The sequence below is a fragment of the Mercenaria mercenaria genome, chromosome 1 (genome assembly GCF_021730395.1).
Source record: "Mercenaria mercenaria strain notata chromosome 1, MADL_Memer_1, whole genome shotgun sequence".
NCBI classification, from domain to species: Eukaryota; Metazoa; Mollusca; class Bivalvia; order Venerida; family Veneridae; genus Mercenaria; species Mercenaria mercenaria.
In genome coordinates this window covers 42,390,414-42,410,888 of record NC_069361.1, presented here as the reverse complement: position 1 = coordinate 42,410,888, position 20,475 = coordinate 42,390,414, and the positions used below count along the sequence as shown (strand labels likewise).

At 33.8% G+C, this 20,475-nt stretch overlaps 1 protein-coding gene across 1 annotated transcript; it reads right to left on the bottom strand.

Moving 5' to 3' along the window:
• Positions 1-218: 218 nt before the first annotated feature.
• LOC123540875 (uncharacterized) lies at positions 219-10,526 on the bottom strand. Its single transcript, XM_045326203.2, has 4 exons — positions 9,397-10,526; positions 1,682-1,750; positions 1,375-1,464; positions 219-728 (listed from the first exon to the last, which is right to left on the bottom strand). Exons 1-4 carry the CDS (start codon positions 10,390-10,392, stop codon positions 681-683), a joined length of 1,203 nt encoding a protein of 400 aa, XP_045182138.2. The 5' UTR covers positions 10,393-10,526; the 3' UTR covers positions 219-680.
• Between the last annotated feature and the right edge of the window lie 9,949 nt (positions 10,527-20,475).

Genomic DNA, 20,475 nt, shown 5'->3' with positions numbered 1-20,475 from the left:
TGGTACCCAATTATGAATACCTGTAACTTTATTCTTACACGTGTTGAACAGAAAAGAATGATATTGATATCACCAAGGTCAACACTAAATCTTGAATTTACCAGTCTGTATGAGTGTGTCTTTTAAAGCATACCGAAAAAAAAAATGGCTAGACCACATCGCTTATGGTGAGGACATTCTTTCATGTGAGGCAATAATCCAGTTGGCTTACAGAAGGTCGGTGGTTCTATTCAGGCGATTCAAGATTAATACATTGGATTTTCTACTACCATCAATTTGGCAATTTGCCATATGACCTTAAATATTGTCGATTTGACGAAGCAAGCAAGATCACTTTGTTTAAATGTTAATCAGAACTTGCATGTTAAGATAACTGGAAACTGGGAAATAGTCCAAACTTTGCTCCATTATCTAATACATTTGGCATTTATATTATGATTTTACGGTGAAATAATTCTCATCTCTAGTATCTTTAGTTACTCATGAATTATTCCATATGATTCACATAAATGTATAATACATCACTGAAGGTTATTACTAATAGCCTGCATTTAATCCACTATGATCTCTTTGACTGCAATTAATGTTTGCCGTTACAATATTTTTTCAGTCTTCCTATATGTTTCCATAAGGATTTTGTTGTCTTAAATTACCAGAATGTACACTTCGTTTCACCCTCATCAAAGTATGTATAGCACTGCAAAGTATGTCAGGAAAACACCTGCTATCTGAAAAAACAAACCCATTGATTTATTGGCATTAGTATGTAAAAAGTCTAGCCGTTACACCAAAAGTAAAGTGTCTTGATAAAATGTTAAATGTTATTTTTTCTTCTAGCACCAGATGTAAAATGAAAATGTTCTTTTTGAGTTGTTTTTTTGTTGTAATTTGGGTACTGTGAGATCATTTAAATTCGCTGGCATGAAATTTCGCGCAAACGTGAAAAAGGACTGTTTCGCGCGGGCTTTAATTCGCGCATTTTCAATTTTAGAAATGAAAAAATAAAATTAAAAGATATAATAGCGCGGTCTTAAATTCGCGCGAAATACGCGAAAACTCGCCCTACGCGAATAAAAATGATTTCACAGTATTTAAAGATATTCAGGCTGAACGAACCACTTGCTTGTTAACGTTTCTTCTGTCTTAGCTAGCTTCAGAAGTTTTCTTTTTGATTCAGTCAGCTCTGCAAAGTTCTGCAATATTGCAAAGAAGAGCTATTGGGATTTCTCCATTGGTAATCTAAGAAGATGTGGTATCGTCATAGTTGAGTATATGACTTTAAAACCAGTCAACCGATGAATTGCAACATAAATACTCACTAGTTAAATATGCAGACAGCTCCAAGATAAAACAAAATTAATTAAGACAACTTACTGTAAGAATGAACTCTTTGGTAATGATAAGAAGTCCAGATGTAGAAAATCCAACTTGGGTACCAGTCAGCTTGGATAGGAACAGATTTAACTGAAAAGATGACCATTTCTTTTATTAAATGCTTATCATTGTGAACAGCTAAATCAGCTTTGATAAAAAATGTTTGCTTAATACCTACTGTCTAATGTAAACATTAATAGCCCCTGTTCAAATAGATTGGAACCTTCTTCCTATGTAAATAAGTTTAGCCAGGTCAACCAGTAATGATGGTTTCGGGGTCTCTATACAAAAATGAATGTAATTTTACCTGAGCCAACTTTTCCAGAGTAATATCTTGGACGTTAATGTAGTAGATGTTGTCCAGTGGGGCATGGGCCTGAAAGATATGGAAACATGTTCAGTTTTTGTTTGATTTTATAAAGCTACATGTGCGCTTTTCATCGCAGTATAGTGGCAAGGTTTGTACAGCATAGAGATATATACATGTATATGACATCATTTTAAAAGTTAAAATATACTTTTCTATTAGATCAAAGATGCGTTCATTCTCTGCTCTGTATAATTGCTCAAGATTCCACTTTGCTAAAATGCCAAAAACTCAGAGATAATTCAGTGTTGTTATATTTTCTTGTCCTTTGGAATCACGGAGTCCATTCAATTGATGTGTATTAGTGTTCCGCCTAAGCCGGTGCTAGGTTGCACATTTCATTACCTCTCATGAACAGTCACAATCAAACCGAGTCTGCTATTATTCTGCTTGGTTTCATTTTATGCTTCCAAATGATCCTTTTACAGATTTTATTAATACGCCTAGAGGAGTTATACTGTCAGCAAATCTTGTCTGTTCGTCCATCTGTTATCATTTCAGTTTCTGCCTATGACTAAATGCCACATTTTATGGGCAGTGGATGAGCTCTATTATTTTTGAGATTGAAAGGCCAAAGGCCAATGTAACAGTTACTGTTGATACAAAATCCAGGACCGCTTAATATTTGAGTTGCCTTGACTCACGATCCTTAAACATATTAGGCTGAATACTAATGACAGTATTTATGTTAGTTGTTCAAAAAGGGTCACAGCGACAATTAGTACAAAAACCATCAGTTTCCGTTTACATCTGGAGAACTTGGAAACTATCGGTCGTCAAACTGTGCTCATAAACAATGAATGATTTCCAACGATTTTAGGGTCTCTGGGTCAAAAGGCAAGGTCATAATGGCTATTAGTACCGTGTACAACCGGTAACCCAAATGTACGGTAATGACGCCAAGTGTGAATTAAAATAGTGCTTAAGAGCGGAATCCTTACGGAAGTCCAGAAAAAGTTTGCAAACGCTAGAGGAAGGAGGACATAACCACACTGTAAAGGATAAGTCATTTGACTTCCACAAAAATTCGCGGGGACCGGCTTCGACGGGTGGTACAATTGTATGTTTTTATGTTTACTTGATTTTTTTAATATAATAAAGCATAGAATATATGTCTGCGTCGTTCACATTCGGATTTTTTCCAAAAACGCTAAACAAGAACAAAAACATCATTTGAGCCGGACCCAATATAATTTGTCTTATTTTATAACGAAACACCGGGTGCTGTGGTGTACCGAAAACTGTAACAGTGACTGTGAGGTACCCATTGGCTAAACTATTCATAATTTTAACATGTCCAAAACATTGCGGAATACTACTTATTTCACTTGGGTAATAATTACATTTTACTCGGACTTTATAATTTATACATTATAGACTCCTTGTGTAAAATCTCAAACTTTCAACTAAAATAAAGGTATTAAATCGATATGATATTTCAATGAATCTTCAAAGTTTTGTTGTTTGTAGCATCATCTTGGGCATGTGCAGTGAGAAATCGTAATTTGATTTCTAAATTAGTGTGATATTTACTTTTAAAGTCACTATATGTTCATTGTGAATATACTTCGTTATACCCAAGTGAAAACTGGCAGGTACTCGAAAATGCAGCTCTCTGATTGGTCAATTAGAAGCCCTAATGTACTATGATGTCATGATAAAGTTATGAATTGAGTCAAAATGCATCTGTTTTTATTTAGTATTGTCATCATATTTTTAATCTAGATTGAACTGGAAAATAGGAGAATGGTCTGATACCGTGGTTGAAAGTTATACAGTATGTTGAAAGCTTATTATTGGTTATTCGACAAGTTTGTCCTATTCATATTGTTTATTTAATACATAATCATATATGAAACTGGGATTTCATGGTCCAATTATTTTATGACACACTATGTTTTGTGTTCAGCTCTTTTACACTTGGACGCAACGCTTTCCATGAAGGGATAGGTGGAAGACTACGTGATACGCAATACTTGAAGAATAAAATCGATAAGACGATCCATTTGAAGTATAAAATGCATGTAAGCACAATAACAGCAGACTCTGTTTGAATAAATCTGTTTATGAGAGGTCATGAAACATGCAACATCTCTGAACGCCCAACTAGCACCAGCGCAAGCGGAATTCTGTTAGAACTGAGCTACTTTGATACTTTATAAAACAAAACACAATGATTCTTTGCACTCGAAAATTTAGCTGACGGGTACCATAGTGTCACTGATAAAATGAACGACTGACCCCTCCCTGATTTTTCCTTATAAAATTTGTCAAATGTTATCAGATAATTTGTTCTTTTTTTACCGTTTAGCAAATAAAACACAAGTAGGATTGATATGGACATTTTTATTATGCTTTCTGAGTTGTTATTTTTTCTGATCCTTTGGGATTATGGAGTCCATTCAATAGATGTGAAATAGAATTCCGCTTAAGCTGGTGCTAGGGGTGTGAGAGGTGTTGCACATTCCATTACACATAAACAGACTCTGCTATTATTCTGTTTGGTTTCTTTGCTTCCAAAGGATCGTTTTACAGATTTTATTATTCATTAAACGGTAACTCGCTTCAACGCCGGTTGCCACTAGTGTTTTGGACACAGACATTTCCCTTATCAAACGACCAGTTTTATCCTTCTCCGCCAGATGAACCTTTCAATTCTATGAGGCAGCTGTGTGTTCCCTGCAGATTCCAGTACTTTATCGATATTTAGCTCTTCTTTTACCTCGCACTGGGCACCATTACCATAAATTAGTGTTTACCGGTTAAATACTGCGATTATGTGTGTTTAGTTTCCCCTCAATATCTCGAGAAGGTACAAAAACATATTTGCCATGGGTCCCTATTGATTGTGAGATTGTTCAGCCAAAATTCATTGTTATAGACACTATCATGCTAATAAGTGACTCCATATCAGATGAGTACCTCAAGGGTTTAACTCAATATACCGTCAATTTCTAAGCTGTCTGAGTGTTTATTTCTTGACAAAGTGGTACGTTTGTTCATACATGCTATATGTACATGCTAATCCTAGTCTGAATTTCGTAACCTTTTGAATTGATGCCTTGCAATATACATGATTAATTCCTCAGACAATTGTAAAAGGGACTTCCCTAATATTTCATAAAATGGTACTGGATTTAGTTGTAATAGCCCAGCTTATAAATCCTAAAATATGGCCGAACCTTGCAAACTTTAGTAGAGACTTAAGATAATGCATTTCTTAAAGAGCAATACCAGATGACAATTTCTGGACATGGAACACTAGAATCAGTCAACCATGAAAGCCTGGGCTAACTGTTTTATGGCGTCATCACTGAATTCGTAAAAATAATTTGGTTATGTTCAGCAAAGTATAAAATTTTATTGCCCTCTTCTAAATTTCTAATAATCTGGTGACAAAACTATTGGGTTATGTAGAGCTTTTCAAAGTTACATTATTCTAAGAAATATCAAAGAAAGGTTACTTTGTGAATAATTTGTATGAAAAGGGATAAATTATCTAAAACGACGCATCACAAAATCGTAAACTTTACATTCTGTTTTCAAACAAAGACAAACTTTTAATAAAATAGTGTCAAAAAAGAGAGGAAGCATGTGTTTATAATTAGATTATATCGATTTAAAAGTCTTCCAACTATAAATGCCTTTTCGGGTCATTTTAAATTTGTCTTCACATACGGGAGAGATGCCTCATTTTTTCACATTCTAAATGTTGTATTATTATATTTCTTTCTTGTGGATACGAATGAAAGCTCGTAGTTTGTAAACATCAGTACATACGTAGATCTTAATTCGAATCAAATACTTCACTATGCTTTTGCAGCGATATGTTACTTGATATAACATAATGAAGAATAATGTAGAGTGGTTAATTTCACGACTATTTCACAACAGAGCTAGGCTAAGGGATGACAAATACATATTAAGAAAAGCAGAACCTTTCTAATTGTTAAAAAGTTAAGAAAGATATATAAAACTTTAAAGAATATTTGTAGGGATATGTCAGAGAGATTTTATTTGTACCGCGATGTTGCATACAGCAGTAATCTTTATGACAACATGCACTTACCAAATCTTCTAGCGTAATACTTAGACTTTTTCAAATACCTTTCAAATTACTACATGCACATTTTTTTACTCATTTAGAAAAGTATATTGTTGATAAAATGTCAAAATTACAGTTAATTGAAATATGCAGTCTCATATACTTTTATTCCCATCAATGCCTCATTTAAGTATCTAGCTCATATTATAGTGTATTGGATTCGTTTAAAACATTTGTTTAGAACTCCATTTTTAAAAGTGGCATGTGAGAGCTGAACATTTGCGTAAGTTTGAAACGATTTCCTTACTAAATTTTTGTTTAGGCGTGTTTTTACCTGTCAGAGATACAATTATTATATAATTAATGAGAAAAACAGTATGATTGCTTAGATGTTTTTCTTATAATGTGGCTAGTTGTATCTAACCTATTTATATCAAACTGCATTTTCCCGGTTAAATGATATACTATGCTAGTCAGTCGTATGACTGTAGACAATATATTTACAAATGTACTTTTACATAGGTTTCAAAGTCGACAAAGTACATTACTATTTGACAGGCTACCTTATTAGTATAAATTTGCTTCTGCATTATAAACAATAAACCTATGTACCATTGCTTTGACGTTACGTAAAGGCGGAACAATTGTGGTATGGTAAATGTGTATGTTACCGGATGTGACCAATGGGAAAACTGCATTGTGACACGACAGTAAAACGTAGATATACATCATCGTTGTGGTTTAGAAATTTATATTTTGGTATGAAATACATGGTTTTTGTTTAAAGTGCGTGTGAAGATCGGCTTCTATAAACTAAACACGCCCATATGTTTCATACCAAAATATGAACTATTAAACTACAGTCTATTGCTTAATGAAAGGGAATGTAAGGTGGACATAAGCATTTTTACACCACTTAATACTCTTAAACGATTGTATTTGATGAAATGAAATGACAGAAGTTAATTGGCTTTTCCAAAACGGGGCTACAAATATCACAACGTTTGGATGTATGATTGCTTACAGATGTCGCGTCGTCATTCTTTTAGATTACGTTGGACATTAGTCATAAGACACTTTCATGATGATGCATGCTGGTATAAATATATGCCGTAATTTGAAAAGTTTATCGTAAAAAACTTTTAAGTAATGCAAAACTGAATCGAATCAGTGTAAAGAATGTTAAAGAAACACCAAACAAAGATGTATTTATTTGAAATAAATAGCGGTTTAGCAGTTTCCTTTTTAGTATGTACTACACTAAACATTTAAAACACGTAAAAAATTATACTCAAATGAACAGTCGCAATTTATTTCTTAAGTAATCAAACTGCGTTTATATCTGACAAATGAATATTTTTAGATTGAAAGAAAAGTGACATTAGAACATGATTTAATCACACAAAGCCAGAAAAAGTCTTACAGAGTAATTATTGGCCTATCATCATAAAGGTCTATGACCATGGTGTAAATAAAAATCAGCTCAGAAAAAAAAAACATATTCGGTCACAATCTGTGTTGGCTTATAGTTTGATTTGTTATCTGAATATAAATATTTTATAACGTTAGTTTGCAAATATATACAGAATGATACACACTTCATGACGTTACAAAGAGTAAAACAGCTTTGTTAGATTTATAGATATATTTCACTTAAAATATTACACTCAATGTCTTTATAAAAATCACATTGTTAAAATATCGCATTTTAGTAAGATATATTAAAAACATTTTGGTTCAATTCCTACACATCAGAGCTCAGAACCGTGGTGAATTAGGTGAAAAGTCGAAGTCCTAATTTATTTTTATTCTTACAAGGTCATTGAAATGTTTTGATAAAATTTTGCTGTGCTTCATTTATCCAAATAGCTATGGACCGGACGTCATGCGACCATTTTACGTCATATTGGACTTCATAATGCTCTCTTACCGGTCCGTGCTAACCGTTGTTTATCGCAGATTCTAACACGATCCAAGTCATTTTCCGAGCTGAATATTTAAGAAATAATTCATAGCAAAATAGTGTTTTAACACTATTTATGCACGATGGGTGGTTATACATCGAGCGAAATAATTTTACGAGGGCGCAGCCCGAGTGAAATTATTTGAACGACGTATTACCACCCGAGTGTATAAATAGTGTTAAAACACGCTTGTGCTATAAATTATTTCGATTCTAATATGCCCTTAATCTAAAACAGTAGATAAAATATAGAAGTGCTCTTTCTTGGTCGCAACAAAAACTTTGACGTCACCGCACGTTAATGTGACGTCATTCTAGCGTAAGAGTGTTTTAACAGAGACAAGTATATTAGAATGTGTATTATTATACAACAATACATTTTCCTGACGTCACAATTATTACTTCAAAACGTTAGACGGCATACAATCGCGCAGGAAAAGAAATCAACAGAAAATAGGCAAATACGAGTTTTTGATGGATGCCGTCAAGGATGTACGTAAAAGTCCTTCGTAACGTGTTAGAATCGAAATAATATATCTCATTTAGTGATTTGCTTTTGAATAAAGTCATTGTTTGTCGTTCAGATGCGTATTATTATATCACTCGAGCTAGAGATACAGAGACTGACTACTTTCTTGTTTGTTTAACTGGCAGTCAAATCCAGATATGTTAGAATGTGCAATTTATTCGATGGTAAGTTGCTCAATTTTTTATGAGATCGATTTATTAACTGCAAGTATACTAGTACGACTTTGTGAAAACAGGAACGATATAATAATGTTTGTATTTTTCTTTGAATGATTCCACTCAATTATTTTTTGTGACCACGAACCTTTTAATCTAAATATCTAAGTGCCTGGATACTTGTAACCCAATATAATAACACATTAATCACAGTAATGCGACAAATATGCACAATCTATTTCCATGTACCGATTACCTCCCTTTTAATTGCGTTAACTGACGTTTATTCAGAAAAATGATATATTCGATCGCGGATAATGTCACAAAAGCGTAAAAAGTGTTGTCTTACGGGTTTTGTATTGAAAAATGAATATTATATTACACACATTTTACGGTAATTTTGATAAAAAAGGAAGGATCGATAGCTGTATATAAACCACAATGAATATTTTTGTCTTTTTTCTGAAATATATTATTTATTTATATTATTTCAATTTTGCATTCCTATAAAGATAAATTATATAACAATTTTGTCAGGTTTCATTAAAAAATGTAACTGCTAAGAGCATTTTTATCAAAATGACGAAGTCGTTGTGCATGAATAAACTTAAGAGCAAACCTGCTCTTGTTACTATAAATAGAAAAATATTAACACAAAACACTTAAATCCCAAAAATCTTAAAATTTTATTAAAAATTGAGCGAAATCTGACGACTTAAAAGGAAATTTGCTGAAAATATCCTTTACATGAGTTGTCGGCCCCTGACAAGAGAAGGTGCGAAAAATCAGTGTTCCAAATCCAGATTTGTATTTGACATAATCTTCAATCATTTTATGCTCTTGGCTTGTCTCTACTAAAAAGTGCAAGATCGAATGACATAAGCTTAGCTATAACTGTTTTGCAGAAATTGTGAAAAGTGGTATGAAAAGTGCTATTAAAATGTTTCCAAGAAAATGTCTTACTGCTTCGTGCACCAATGCTGCAAACACTGACATGGCCACAACTATGCCCATAGAAAGAAGCAACCAGAATATGTATGCCATGATGCCAATGATTTCGAAATTGTTCATTTCTACCCTTAATATCACATAGAGGATAAATAGACTTAAAGTAATATTCCAGAAGAATATATTCCCAAGCAAGTATCGGAAATCCTTGTCAAAGTCCGCTACAACTTTGCAGAGATTGGTGTAGTATTGACAGAGGGTTTGCATTGTTTGTGGCATACGACATGCGTCATGGCTCATCTCGGCATCCAAGTACTGATTGAAACCATTAAAGCAGTGGGTGAGCATGTAGCAGATCACAATCATATAGAAATAAGGTATATTTGCTTGAAAGGTGCCAATTATTAACAGTACGACTTGGACAAAACACGTCAATGGTGTCTTCTCAAATGGAATCGTCAACATTGCGGTGTTTCCGCTACCAAGTATTCCAGTTAATTGTAAAACACAGCCCAGTACAACAAGTGCTATTATGACAGTAGCCACAAGACAGAGAATAATTTGTTTCCTCCTGAAACTAAGATGGTCAAATTTGATCCCTAAGTCCACCATTTGTGGTGCCACAGTTGTGTTCCAGAATTCAAAGGTGCGTTCTTGGTTGCCAAACATAGAATGGTTCATTTTCAGTGTGAGTAAGAACGTTATGATGCCAGAAATATTCCATCCGAGAACAACAGCGTGTCCATAATATTCAGATTTTTTTATGTAAGCAAAACCTGATGCCGTCTTTACTATGAAAGCAAGCAATGCAAGAAAAATGAAAACGCGGTAAACAGTGAAACATATTTTATAGCAATTTCTCCCGTTTCCATTGTAGCAACCACTTATTGTCATGGCAACTAGAATATGTTTTAAACATGTTTCCTTTATGTTGAATTTCTTTAACTCGTTTTTGTTATCATTTTCTTTCTTTTCAATTCTCACGACTTTGCTGTCATTTAAATCCTCCATTGTTTCACTTTTTGGTTTTTCCTTTATGTTTTCTTGACGTGATTTTGTCAGAATTTAATTCAAATGATAATTATCCTGTTCGTATGTAGCACTACAGTTCCACTTATTTCAATTATCATTTTTATTGCTGGCTAGATTTTCGATTTGAATTAGCGTTGCCCCATCTGAGAGCAAAATGATTTTTAAAGTGTGGAGTTAGATGAAGAACGCCTTGTTGAATAGTATGATCGTTAATTATTGTCAGCAGAAAAGTGTTTTTGATTGTTTATGGAACGTACTAATTCACATCATATGCAATTACTTTGTTTTACTGTCGTCTACCCTTAGAGCAAATTGATTTCTAAAATGTAGAGTTAATTGAAGAATTCCTAGATGACTGGTTTCATCAGTAATTGACTGCAGAAAAATGTTTTGAATGTAAAACAAACGTTTCATGCTAGTTTGTAAAACACCATTATAACAAGATTGATTGTTGAATTATATCATACATTGCACATTGATTAAGATCTCAACATTTTGTATAGATAATTATAATTTGCGTTTACGATTATTTAAATTTTGATCCAATAGGAACAGTCAGGTTCAAGAACGTAACGCCTTAAAACTGAAAATGAAGCCAAGTAGCAGTGTATGCATGGATATGTACAAAAAGAATATTTTCACATAAATATTTTTATATATTTATCAATCAATAACTGATATACATTGTATAGAAAACTTTTTGTCAGACTTCTTTTTTTTGAACCATTAAACATAGAAGAAATTTCGACTCCAACGACTCGCATAATCCGATTAAATGTTGAAGCTGTGCGGAAAAGGTAATAATAACCGTGAAAGGGTTGCTTACAAAGGGCGAAGCATGACAGTCTTGTTTACTATTATCATTCATGAATAAATATGCCACAAATATTGAATAATAATGAATCAAAGCAAACAATTATTTCTATGACGCCTCGCGCCGTTTTACTTTCTTTCTGTATACTGGATATGAAGGTCTTCAAAGTGCCGTGCAATTTCTTCTGTACAGGAGTAAAACGCGTGCTCTATATGTTTATATTCTTTTAACGTTTTACACGTAGAAACCCGTAGTCGCATTTTTAACAGAGGAACAAATATAACAACAAAGAAATAAGTCACTATATCTTTGATAATACAGCTTTAAGAGAACTTACCTTCACCAATTGTTACTTGTGTGTCCAATTTCCGTGATGTAGCATCCAGCAACCGCCACTCCAAACAAGACTGGTACAAGAGTTTTATATAATGCAACAATGCAACCCCCGTTTACTCTTTCAAACGTCATCCTTTTCCACTTTCTCAACATTGGTTTGCAGATCTGTCTTCAGCAGGTACTGCATTATTTTGAAGAGAGACCGTCATATAGCGGTTATCGTAATGTTTTCATTGATATTGAGAACATATTAACAGATTCACAAATAAATAATATAATCACTAATAATTTTATTTGACAGGCAAATCAAGAAATGGTGAGGTGAGACGGGGATCATTTATCCCTGCATGTACGTGATTCTGTGCGAACAAAAATAAAGAATCACCAATATGGCAATTTGTTGTTTAAAGGTGGTGTCGAATAATAATTATATTACTTAGACGTTTAATCTTCTAATGAATTCTGATGTGTTATTCGTTTGAGAGCCGGAAACGAAAATACAAAGGATAATGTTAAATGTGCTTACTACAAATGTATATTCGTCCATAAACATTTCCACCTCAATAATTTCGTCCACTTTCGCAAATCTTCGAACTAGACTAAGAGTACGCAAACATTTACAAAAATGATAAGGCATTATTTCTATAGCAATTAGCACACTTATTGTAATAAGTCATAAAACAAATCAACTGTTTTCAAAACTGTCATAAACTGCTGCAAATTGATCAGTGTTGATCTATTTTATACTTTCGTGCGTGTAGTGTAGTTCTGAAGCATCTTTTTGATTTATATTTAGTCCAAGTGATGCTTGAGAGTTCTTATCTCTATCATTTATTTGTAATGATTTCTTCCTTCCCGTTTGCATCTAAGCTGATAGCGAAGATATCAATGGTCCTTTTGCACTTGGGATTTAACCGGGCTTGTAAATCCTGAAATATTGTCGAACCTTGCAAACTTTAGTAGAGACTTAAGATAATACATTTCTCAAAGAACAATACAAGAATATAGAAGTACCGAATCAGTCAACCATGAAGGCCGGGACAAACTGTTCTATGAAGTCATCATTCGTAGAAATATTGGGTCATGTTTAGCAAAGTTAAATAATCTAAAACTAAGTGTCACAAATACGTTACTGCGCACTGTATTTTCAAATAAAGCCAAACTTTTCACAGTATGATGACAAAGAGGAAGCATGTATTTATACTTAACTATTATTGATTTAAAACATTCCCATCTGTAAATGTGTTTTTGTATATATTCAAATTAAATACTTCTGTATATTTTTGCATCGAAATTTTAGTTGATATAAAATATTGAAGCGCAATGAGACATGGTAAATTCTTCGACTATTTCGGAACAAAGCTAAGACTAAGGGATGGTCTAATAAATTATTAAGAAGCAGATCCTATTAATAGTTCTAATAATTCAAGGAAAGATAGAAAAAACTATAAAGAAATATAATCTCCTTGAATTATCTTGCGGGGATGTTTAAGTGAGATTTTATTTATACTGCAATGTTGCAAATAGCTGTAAACAGTATGATTACATGAACTTAACAAATCTTCAAGCGCATCACGTAGACTTTTTCGAATATATTTCGACTTACTACATGCAAATTTTTAAAATTTCTAATACGTAATATAGAATAAGAAAATTATATTGTTAACCAATGTCAAAATTACAGCTAATTGAATTATGCAAACACTTATACTTTTATACATTTCAATGCCCAAATCCAGTTACAAACAGTCGCAAATTCTTGGTCAATGTGACCTTGACCTTTGACCTACTGACCTCTAAATCAACAGAGGTCATTTGCTGGTCATGTTCAACCTCCCTATTCAGTTTCGTGATCCTAGGTCCAAGCGTTCTCAAGTTATGATCCGGAAACGGTTTAATTGTCCTGTGTGACTGTGACTTTGGCCTTTACCTACTGGTCATGATCAACCTACCAATCAATTTTCATGATCCTAGGCCCAAGCATTCCTGGGTAATCATCTGGAAACCGTCTAACTGTCCCGGGTCACTGTTACCTTGACCTTTGGCCTACTAATCCCTGAATCAATAGTAGTCATCTGCTGCTCCTTCTTAGGTTTGATGATCCCAGGCCCACGCGTTCTTGAGTTATCATCAGGAAACCAATTCGTCTACGGACCGACTGACCAACCTACCGACCGACCGACCTGCATCTGCAAACAATACCCCCCGCCAACCCCCCTCCTTCGTCGAAGGAGGGCATAAAAAGAAATAATTGATAAATATGTGTATATCACAATGTATTTTTTTTCTGAAATATATGATTTATTGATATTGCCTCAAGTTTATATTCGCATAAAGATAGATAATACAATTTTGTCCAGTTTCATTACAAACATAAGAATTAAGAGTGCTTTTATTAGAATAACAGAAGTCGTTAGGTATGAATGGACTTGATATGATTGTAAACAGGATTTTGTTTCATTAAATAGAAATACAAAAATTAATACAAGACTTAAAAAACACATGAAAAAAAAGAGTAAAGACTGAGTGGAAAATGACGATTCAAATAGAGATTTGACGAAAATATCCATAATATGGATTATTTGCCCCTGACAAGAGTACATGCGGAAAGTCAGTGTTCAATATCTAGATTCCCATTTGACATAACTTCAATGATTTTATATTTATGGTTTGTCTCTGCTGAAAAGGACAAGATCGGATGACTTATAAGCGTACCTTATAAAAAAAATATTATTAACCGGATATTGTTATTTTATGTCAATACCGAATTAATGTAAAAGCTTTTTAACATAAGCAAACGGAATATTTTGTTGAAAATGAATGATGGAAGGGTACGTTAAAAGGGGGAGAAGGTGGAAAACATTCATTAGAAGAGTTTTAGTTATTTGTTTTCCATTTATGACGTTTGTGTGTGTGCTGTTCAGCTCGGACAGTTAGTATTACATACTACTTCAAATACCTGTAACGGCAATTGTCGGATTCAAATCGGTTTTTAATTCATTTAAAAGCTTTTTAACAAAGGCAAAGTGAAGCTTTTGTTGAAAAAATGAATGATGGAAGGGTGCGTTAAAAGGGGAGAATGTGAAAAACATTCATTGGAATCAGGATACTAATAGATTTTATTTATTTGTTCATCATTTTCCTATTTGTGACGTGTGTATGTATGCTTTTCAGCTTTTCAGACATTACTTGAAATACCTGTAACGGATATTGTCGGGCTCAAATCAGTTTTGTTCTTATGTGTCGCAACAAAAGTTCGTTTGATACACTCCTGTAGGAGATCCAGGATTTTGTAGATATTCGTGATATGTTGTACTCTAGATAATATTTGAACACAAATATTTTAGACAGCATTCATGCTGGTTCTACATTCCTCTACACCTGACTCAGCGTATTATCTCTCAATGAGACTTTTATCGATTCTAAATCAAAACAATAATATTAAAGCCAACAAACAAGTAGACAACAGGGTATCAATATTTCATTAACAGTTGCTTCATCTCGTCTCATGTAAAAACAGTTTCAGTCGCTTTTTTACAATAGTTAAGTGTTTTTTTCATATTTGTTACACCAGAAACCATGAATCAAAGTCATCCATACCGATAAATTAGGAGAAAACATATATCCTACACGAGTAAACGAAAAACACGTCAGAAGTATATCAGTGTGTGTTAATTTATCAAACATAGGACCGCTGTTATTTGACTAAAGAATATTCAGTCTATATACTAGGGACTGACTGAAATATGCCAGTTGAGATGAAGCCGATCCCCATTTCTCGGTTTTCAAGGAAAGACTCAACAGTGTTTCAAAATGGGGTTTTATTACATCACGAATAAAAGCTACAGAAAGTTTAAAATATACAATAACCTCAATAAACACAATTAAGACATATTAGGGGGTCAAACAAGTAAAAAACTCAAAGTATTTTATTCAAAAGAAATGAGTCCAATGAAGAATAAAATATAAACGTATTTACAGTGCAGTCAGCTGATACAGCGTTTATTGCATGTAGTCCAATACTAGCAAGTCCACATAGAAACCAGAAGACAAGTTATACATATTCTAATCAAGGAACGAATGCGGAAGAGGTCGAAGTGCTTCTTTATTCATATGCCCTTAGACCTGTTTAACACTCACCCCTCCAAATGGCCAATGCTTTATTAATGATCTAGTACAGTTGTGCTAAATATGAAACATACTGCATTAATCTACCCGGGCCGTCATCAAGGTTATTGTCAAGCTTGCTTAGATCAGCTGCAACAGACGTATTTGATCATATTTTGCAGCCATTCGTTTACTTTACTAAATATTTAAAAGATGGGTATTATGATGTATACTTCTCTGACAATTTTCTCCTATTTTTTTATGATGTTACTGCATTAATCAAAATTTACAATTATATATGTATGTAAATGATTGGCTGTACACCCCTTTTAGCTGTTTAATGCTTAATAAATGTTGTTGTTGTTGGTGGTGTTGTTTACAGTGTTTGAATTTGTAACCAATCAAAAATTTGAAGTCATCTTGAATAAGCTTTGTTATACCCCAGTCACGCATAAAGCGCGAATAGCAACGTCTAACCACGGATAGAAACGTAGTAATCCGTATCGATCTGTACCTGAGCCGTACCTCAAAGTAGCGATCCGTATCAATCCGTACCAACACTTGGTCAAAACGTATTCAAGACTTGTCCCAAACTTGCAAGTTTCTCCAACTTTTGAACATGCACCAAAGTTTGGAGCGATCCGTAGCCATTTGAGCGTGACTTTAGTCCAACTTGGTTTAAACTTATTCATCCGTAGTTTAACGTACTAAAATGTAGTTTTCCGCACTGAAACGTACCTTGTCGTAGTTTGACATGATGTCAAAGATAATCGTAATTAAAACGTTGGCTACACGTGGCCTATTAATATGAAAGTGACCGATCCGTTACTAAACCTTAATGCGAACGTAGTCATGCGTATTGATCCGTAGCTGAACGTAGTTATCCGAGGCTGTCCGTACTTGAGCAAAGTTCAACGTAGTTCACCGCAGACCCGTGCACGCGCTGGGTAATTTTCCAGGCGCAGTGAAACGTAGATCAACGTAGTACGCCGTACCTATCCGTACTTATTCGCGTCCTGTAACATTTTGTTCCCCGTTTCTCACCATTTTTCCTGTACTAAGACGTACTGCTCCGTACTTATCCGTGTCCGTTCCGCCACAAACCAATCCCATTCGCACCGTACCTCAACGCACGGACATATGTGTGACTGTAGCTTAAAAGACGCGCCACAAAATAACTGTACCCGTTTGTATGATGGTAATTTTAAATGGTTTGCATGAAAATAACCCCCTGAGAAATAACAAGTATCTAGTTACAAACTGACAGTGACACATATAAGGTCAGAAGAATAAGAAGGATTTTAAGTTTTCGCCCACTATTTTTTTGTATATCTCTTTAAACAAATTATTTTTGACGTTAGAAAATACGTATAAGTATAGCTTGTTTACCAGTAATATTATCTCATTTTATGTGGTTCACAGTTGTACCATAACTTTTTTTCATGGTTTTCATGGTTTGTGACCTATAATTTTCTTTAAATTGCTCTCGTATTTATTACCGCTATTACATTATACTAAGAAAGAACCGAGTTATACTATGATGATAATTTTGCTTAAATTTGAGTGAAGAAAAATGGAACTTCTAGTGTGATTTCTTTTAATTCGGCAATTTAGTCACTCCTTTTAGTTATCTTCATTTATCCCCTGAAGAGGGGACAGTGACAGAATATACATTTGAAAATCTTTTTTAATTAAATCAAATTGTAAAAAATAAAGGGGAAATTATCTACCCTTGAAAGCATGTTTTTTTAAAGGGAGCAGCAAAATATTTTGACCTCTTGTGTGACAGTGGCCTTTGAGTCAGAGGTGGGTCTTGCACGCGGCACATCGTTTATAATTGTTAATGTTTGTGTAATGTTATTTGAATTAGTAATCCGCACAAGGCAAATGTATTGATTGGACGATAAAAATGACCAATAAACCATTGATCACTTAGAGCTTGGAACCTGGGTCCTGCGCCCGACACTTCGTCTTTTAATGGTTTATATGAATATTTTGCCAGGTAATATCAACATACGTTGATAGATGAAAACGTTATGGGTCATATAAGGAGCTAAAGGTTTGAACCTTGTGTGCGACATGTCGTCTTGTTATTCAGAATTACGAGTGTCAAGTTATAGCAAAATAGCTAAATGGATGGCGACAAGAAGGAGAATCAGTATCTGCACAGTTTTGAAAATTTATTTCGCCTTACAATACAATAATCAGGTCGCTGTGTTTACAAGTCAATTGTCAAAGTGCAGGCTGATAGGGAGCTGGGGAACAGTCAATATGTCTACTAATATTCTATGTTCTCCAACGGTATCATCATTTCCTTAAGATGAAGTAGTTCTTATCAAAATTCCTCAAGCTACACATGACATATAATTTAATTCACATGAAACACACACAAACAAACATGTATATTTATGACAAATCACCGAAGGAAAATAGTAACAGCCATGGACATCAATATGCGCACTATCATTACACACGTATCAATTGTTTCTTTTTCTGATCTCTGATAACATAAGTCTTAAATTACTGTAGACTTTGTTTCCGCTGACAAAACCATATCCTAATCACAGTGTGTAGAGGACTGCAAAATATGTAAGGAAAACACCTGCTATCTGAAAAATACAATGCGCAGCCGTTAGCATCAAATGTAAGATATCCCGCCAATGTCATAAAATGAAAAAATCTTTTCTTTATTAAACTCGTGTTTCTTTCTTGAACATGCTGAAGCTGCCTTTAAATCTTGTGCTCCTCACAAAATTTCAGACACATTGTGAGCTGACATCATGTGATTATAGGTTCTAGCCAATCCAGTGCCTATCTGCTTCTTAAATTTCGTGCAGAGAGGCTATTGAGATTGTCCTCCACCAATGAAGGTAGGAACTGTGATGTTCATACACGTTTTAACTAAAAAATAAAAAAGTAGCCAAAAAAAAAAAAAAAAAAAAAAAAGGAATTATTGAATTGCAACATATTTTTTTGTTGGATATAACGTCGCACCGACACATGATAGGTCATATGGCAACCTACATACACATTACAGGAAGCTTTATGGAATCAAAATAATTGACTACAACTTACTGTAAGAATGAATTCTTTGGTAATAATGAGAAGTCCACAGGTAGAAAATCCAATTTGGGTACCAGTCAGCTTGGACACGAACAGATTTAACTGCAAGGTTAATCATTAAATTTGTAAATAACCCGTAATTATGAACAGTTTTTTTCCTTAAAAGTTCAAACCAGACCATCACTATTAACACGTATTTAAGTACCTTGAATATGATCAGGTTTAACTAAACTGAAAAACTGGATTCGAGAATCTTGAAGAGTTGAAGAGGATCATTTGAAAATAATTTGATAAACAGGTGTTTAAGTATTTTGAATAGGAACAGGCATAACTAAATAAACGAGCTTTAAAGTACTTTGTAAAGTATTGAAATCCTACATTTTTCTAATGACTACAAGTGACATGCATGTTTTTGCACGAGTTTTCGATCGTTCTAACTGAGTTATAAAAATGTAATCGTACCTACAGCTTTAAGTCAGTTGCGGAATTGCACTGAATTTAAAACCACCTCTTATGCAATTAAACTTAATTTCAGAATAGGGTGTTTCTTCGAAGTCGCCGCCTGTCAATCAAACTTATCTATGATCCAATCAGATATCGATTTTTGACACACATGTGTATACCGCTTATCGCCGCCATTTCCCTTCGACATGCTGATTGTCGAGATTAGCAGATAAGTAAGCATCTGTCTTCAAAATCTAGTTGAAACTCTGTATTTTATTGCTAAACTGTTGGAGTGAAGTTTGATTTGTGCAAGTTATTTCATAAGAAGCCTTGAGACATGCAAACTTTTGTCTTCCTAAATTAATAAGTACTAGGGACCTTAAAACTTTCATCAAACTTAAAGTTATCAAAAATGTAGCCCCATTTTCAATATATTTATACAATTTAATTTAAATCTAATATAAAATTTAAATTTAATTCAACTTTATACTCTAAGTAACCCCTGTGTCGCGAAGGCAAAAATAAATAGTGCGGATAGTTTCAAAATATATATAATACACATAGCTGAAACATATAATCATTGAATCCCAAATAAGCTAAGGTCTACATTATACTGATTTTGTGAGTGAACAAGTATTGTTCAAATAGTAGCGTTATATGGCCAAATAAAAAGAACTGAATGGGCCGACAACGTTTTTTTTCGTTGTGATTTTTTTTCTCTAGAAAAATCTTAAATACATTTCTACCAATACAAGAAAAAACTAAACTTTAGGCGCGGGTTTCATTTTAAAACATTTATCTATATGATAACTACCACACATATTTAAAGATAGGACCCGTATGATTCATGCTGAAATACCAGTGACTGGTGGGATGCCCGTACCCAACCTCTCAAAATAAAACTGACCAAGCTAATTTAAAATAAATAGCTGCGCCGGATTTAAGTTGGATGTTGTAAATTGCAGTTTAATAGCCACAAAAACGAAGATAAGTAAATTTAAAATGAAGATATTAAAGAAAATCAGTGTTCTTTTTTACAACAATAGACTTTGAAATATAACTGAAATACAGTATAGAATTTGAGAAACATACGAGAGTGAAGAAAACAAATATGCTTAAGGAGGTAGGTTACCTTAATATTTGTATGCGCGCATGTCCAACCGGAAGCTAACGTGACGATTTACGACGACGTTTACGACAAACAAAGTGTGTTTGTGTATCTATTCTTTTCTTAAAACAAATCATGAACCTGTCTCCGGTCTGATGCTTTATGGTTTAATAATGCAGAAATAATGAAT

What these genes read in the sequence shown, in the direction of transcription:
- LOC123540875 (XM_045326203.2), bottom strand. Translation starts at nt 10,392, where the DNA reads ATGGAGGATTTAAATGACAGCAAAGTCGTGAGAATTGAAAAGAAAGAA. An exon ending in CAGCATTGGTGCACGAAGCA is followed by an intron (nt 1,751 to 9,396) that starts GTAAGACATTTT and finishes CATATCTTTCAG; the next exon opens with GCCCATGCCCCACTGGACAA. An exon ending in CTCTGGAAAAGTTGGCTCAG is followed by an intron (nt 1,465 to 1,681) that starts GTAAAATTACAT and finishes TCATCTTTTCAG; the next exon opens with TTAAATCTGTTCCTATCCAA.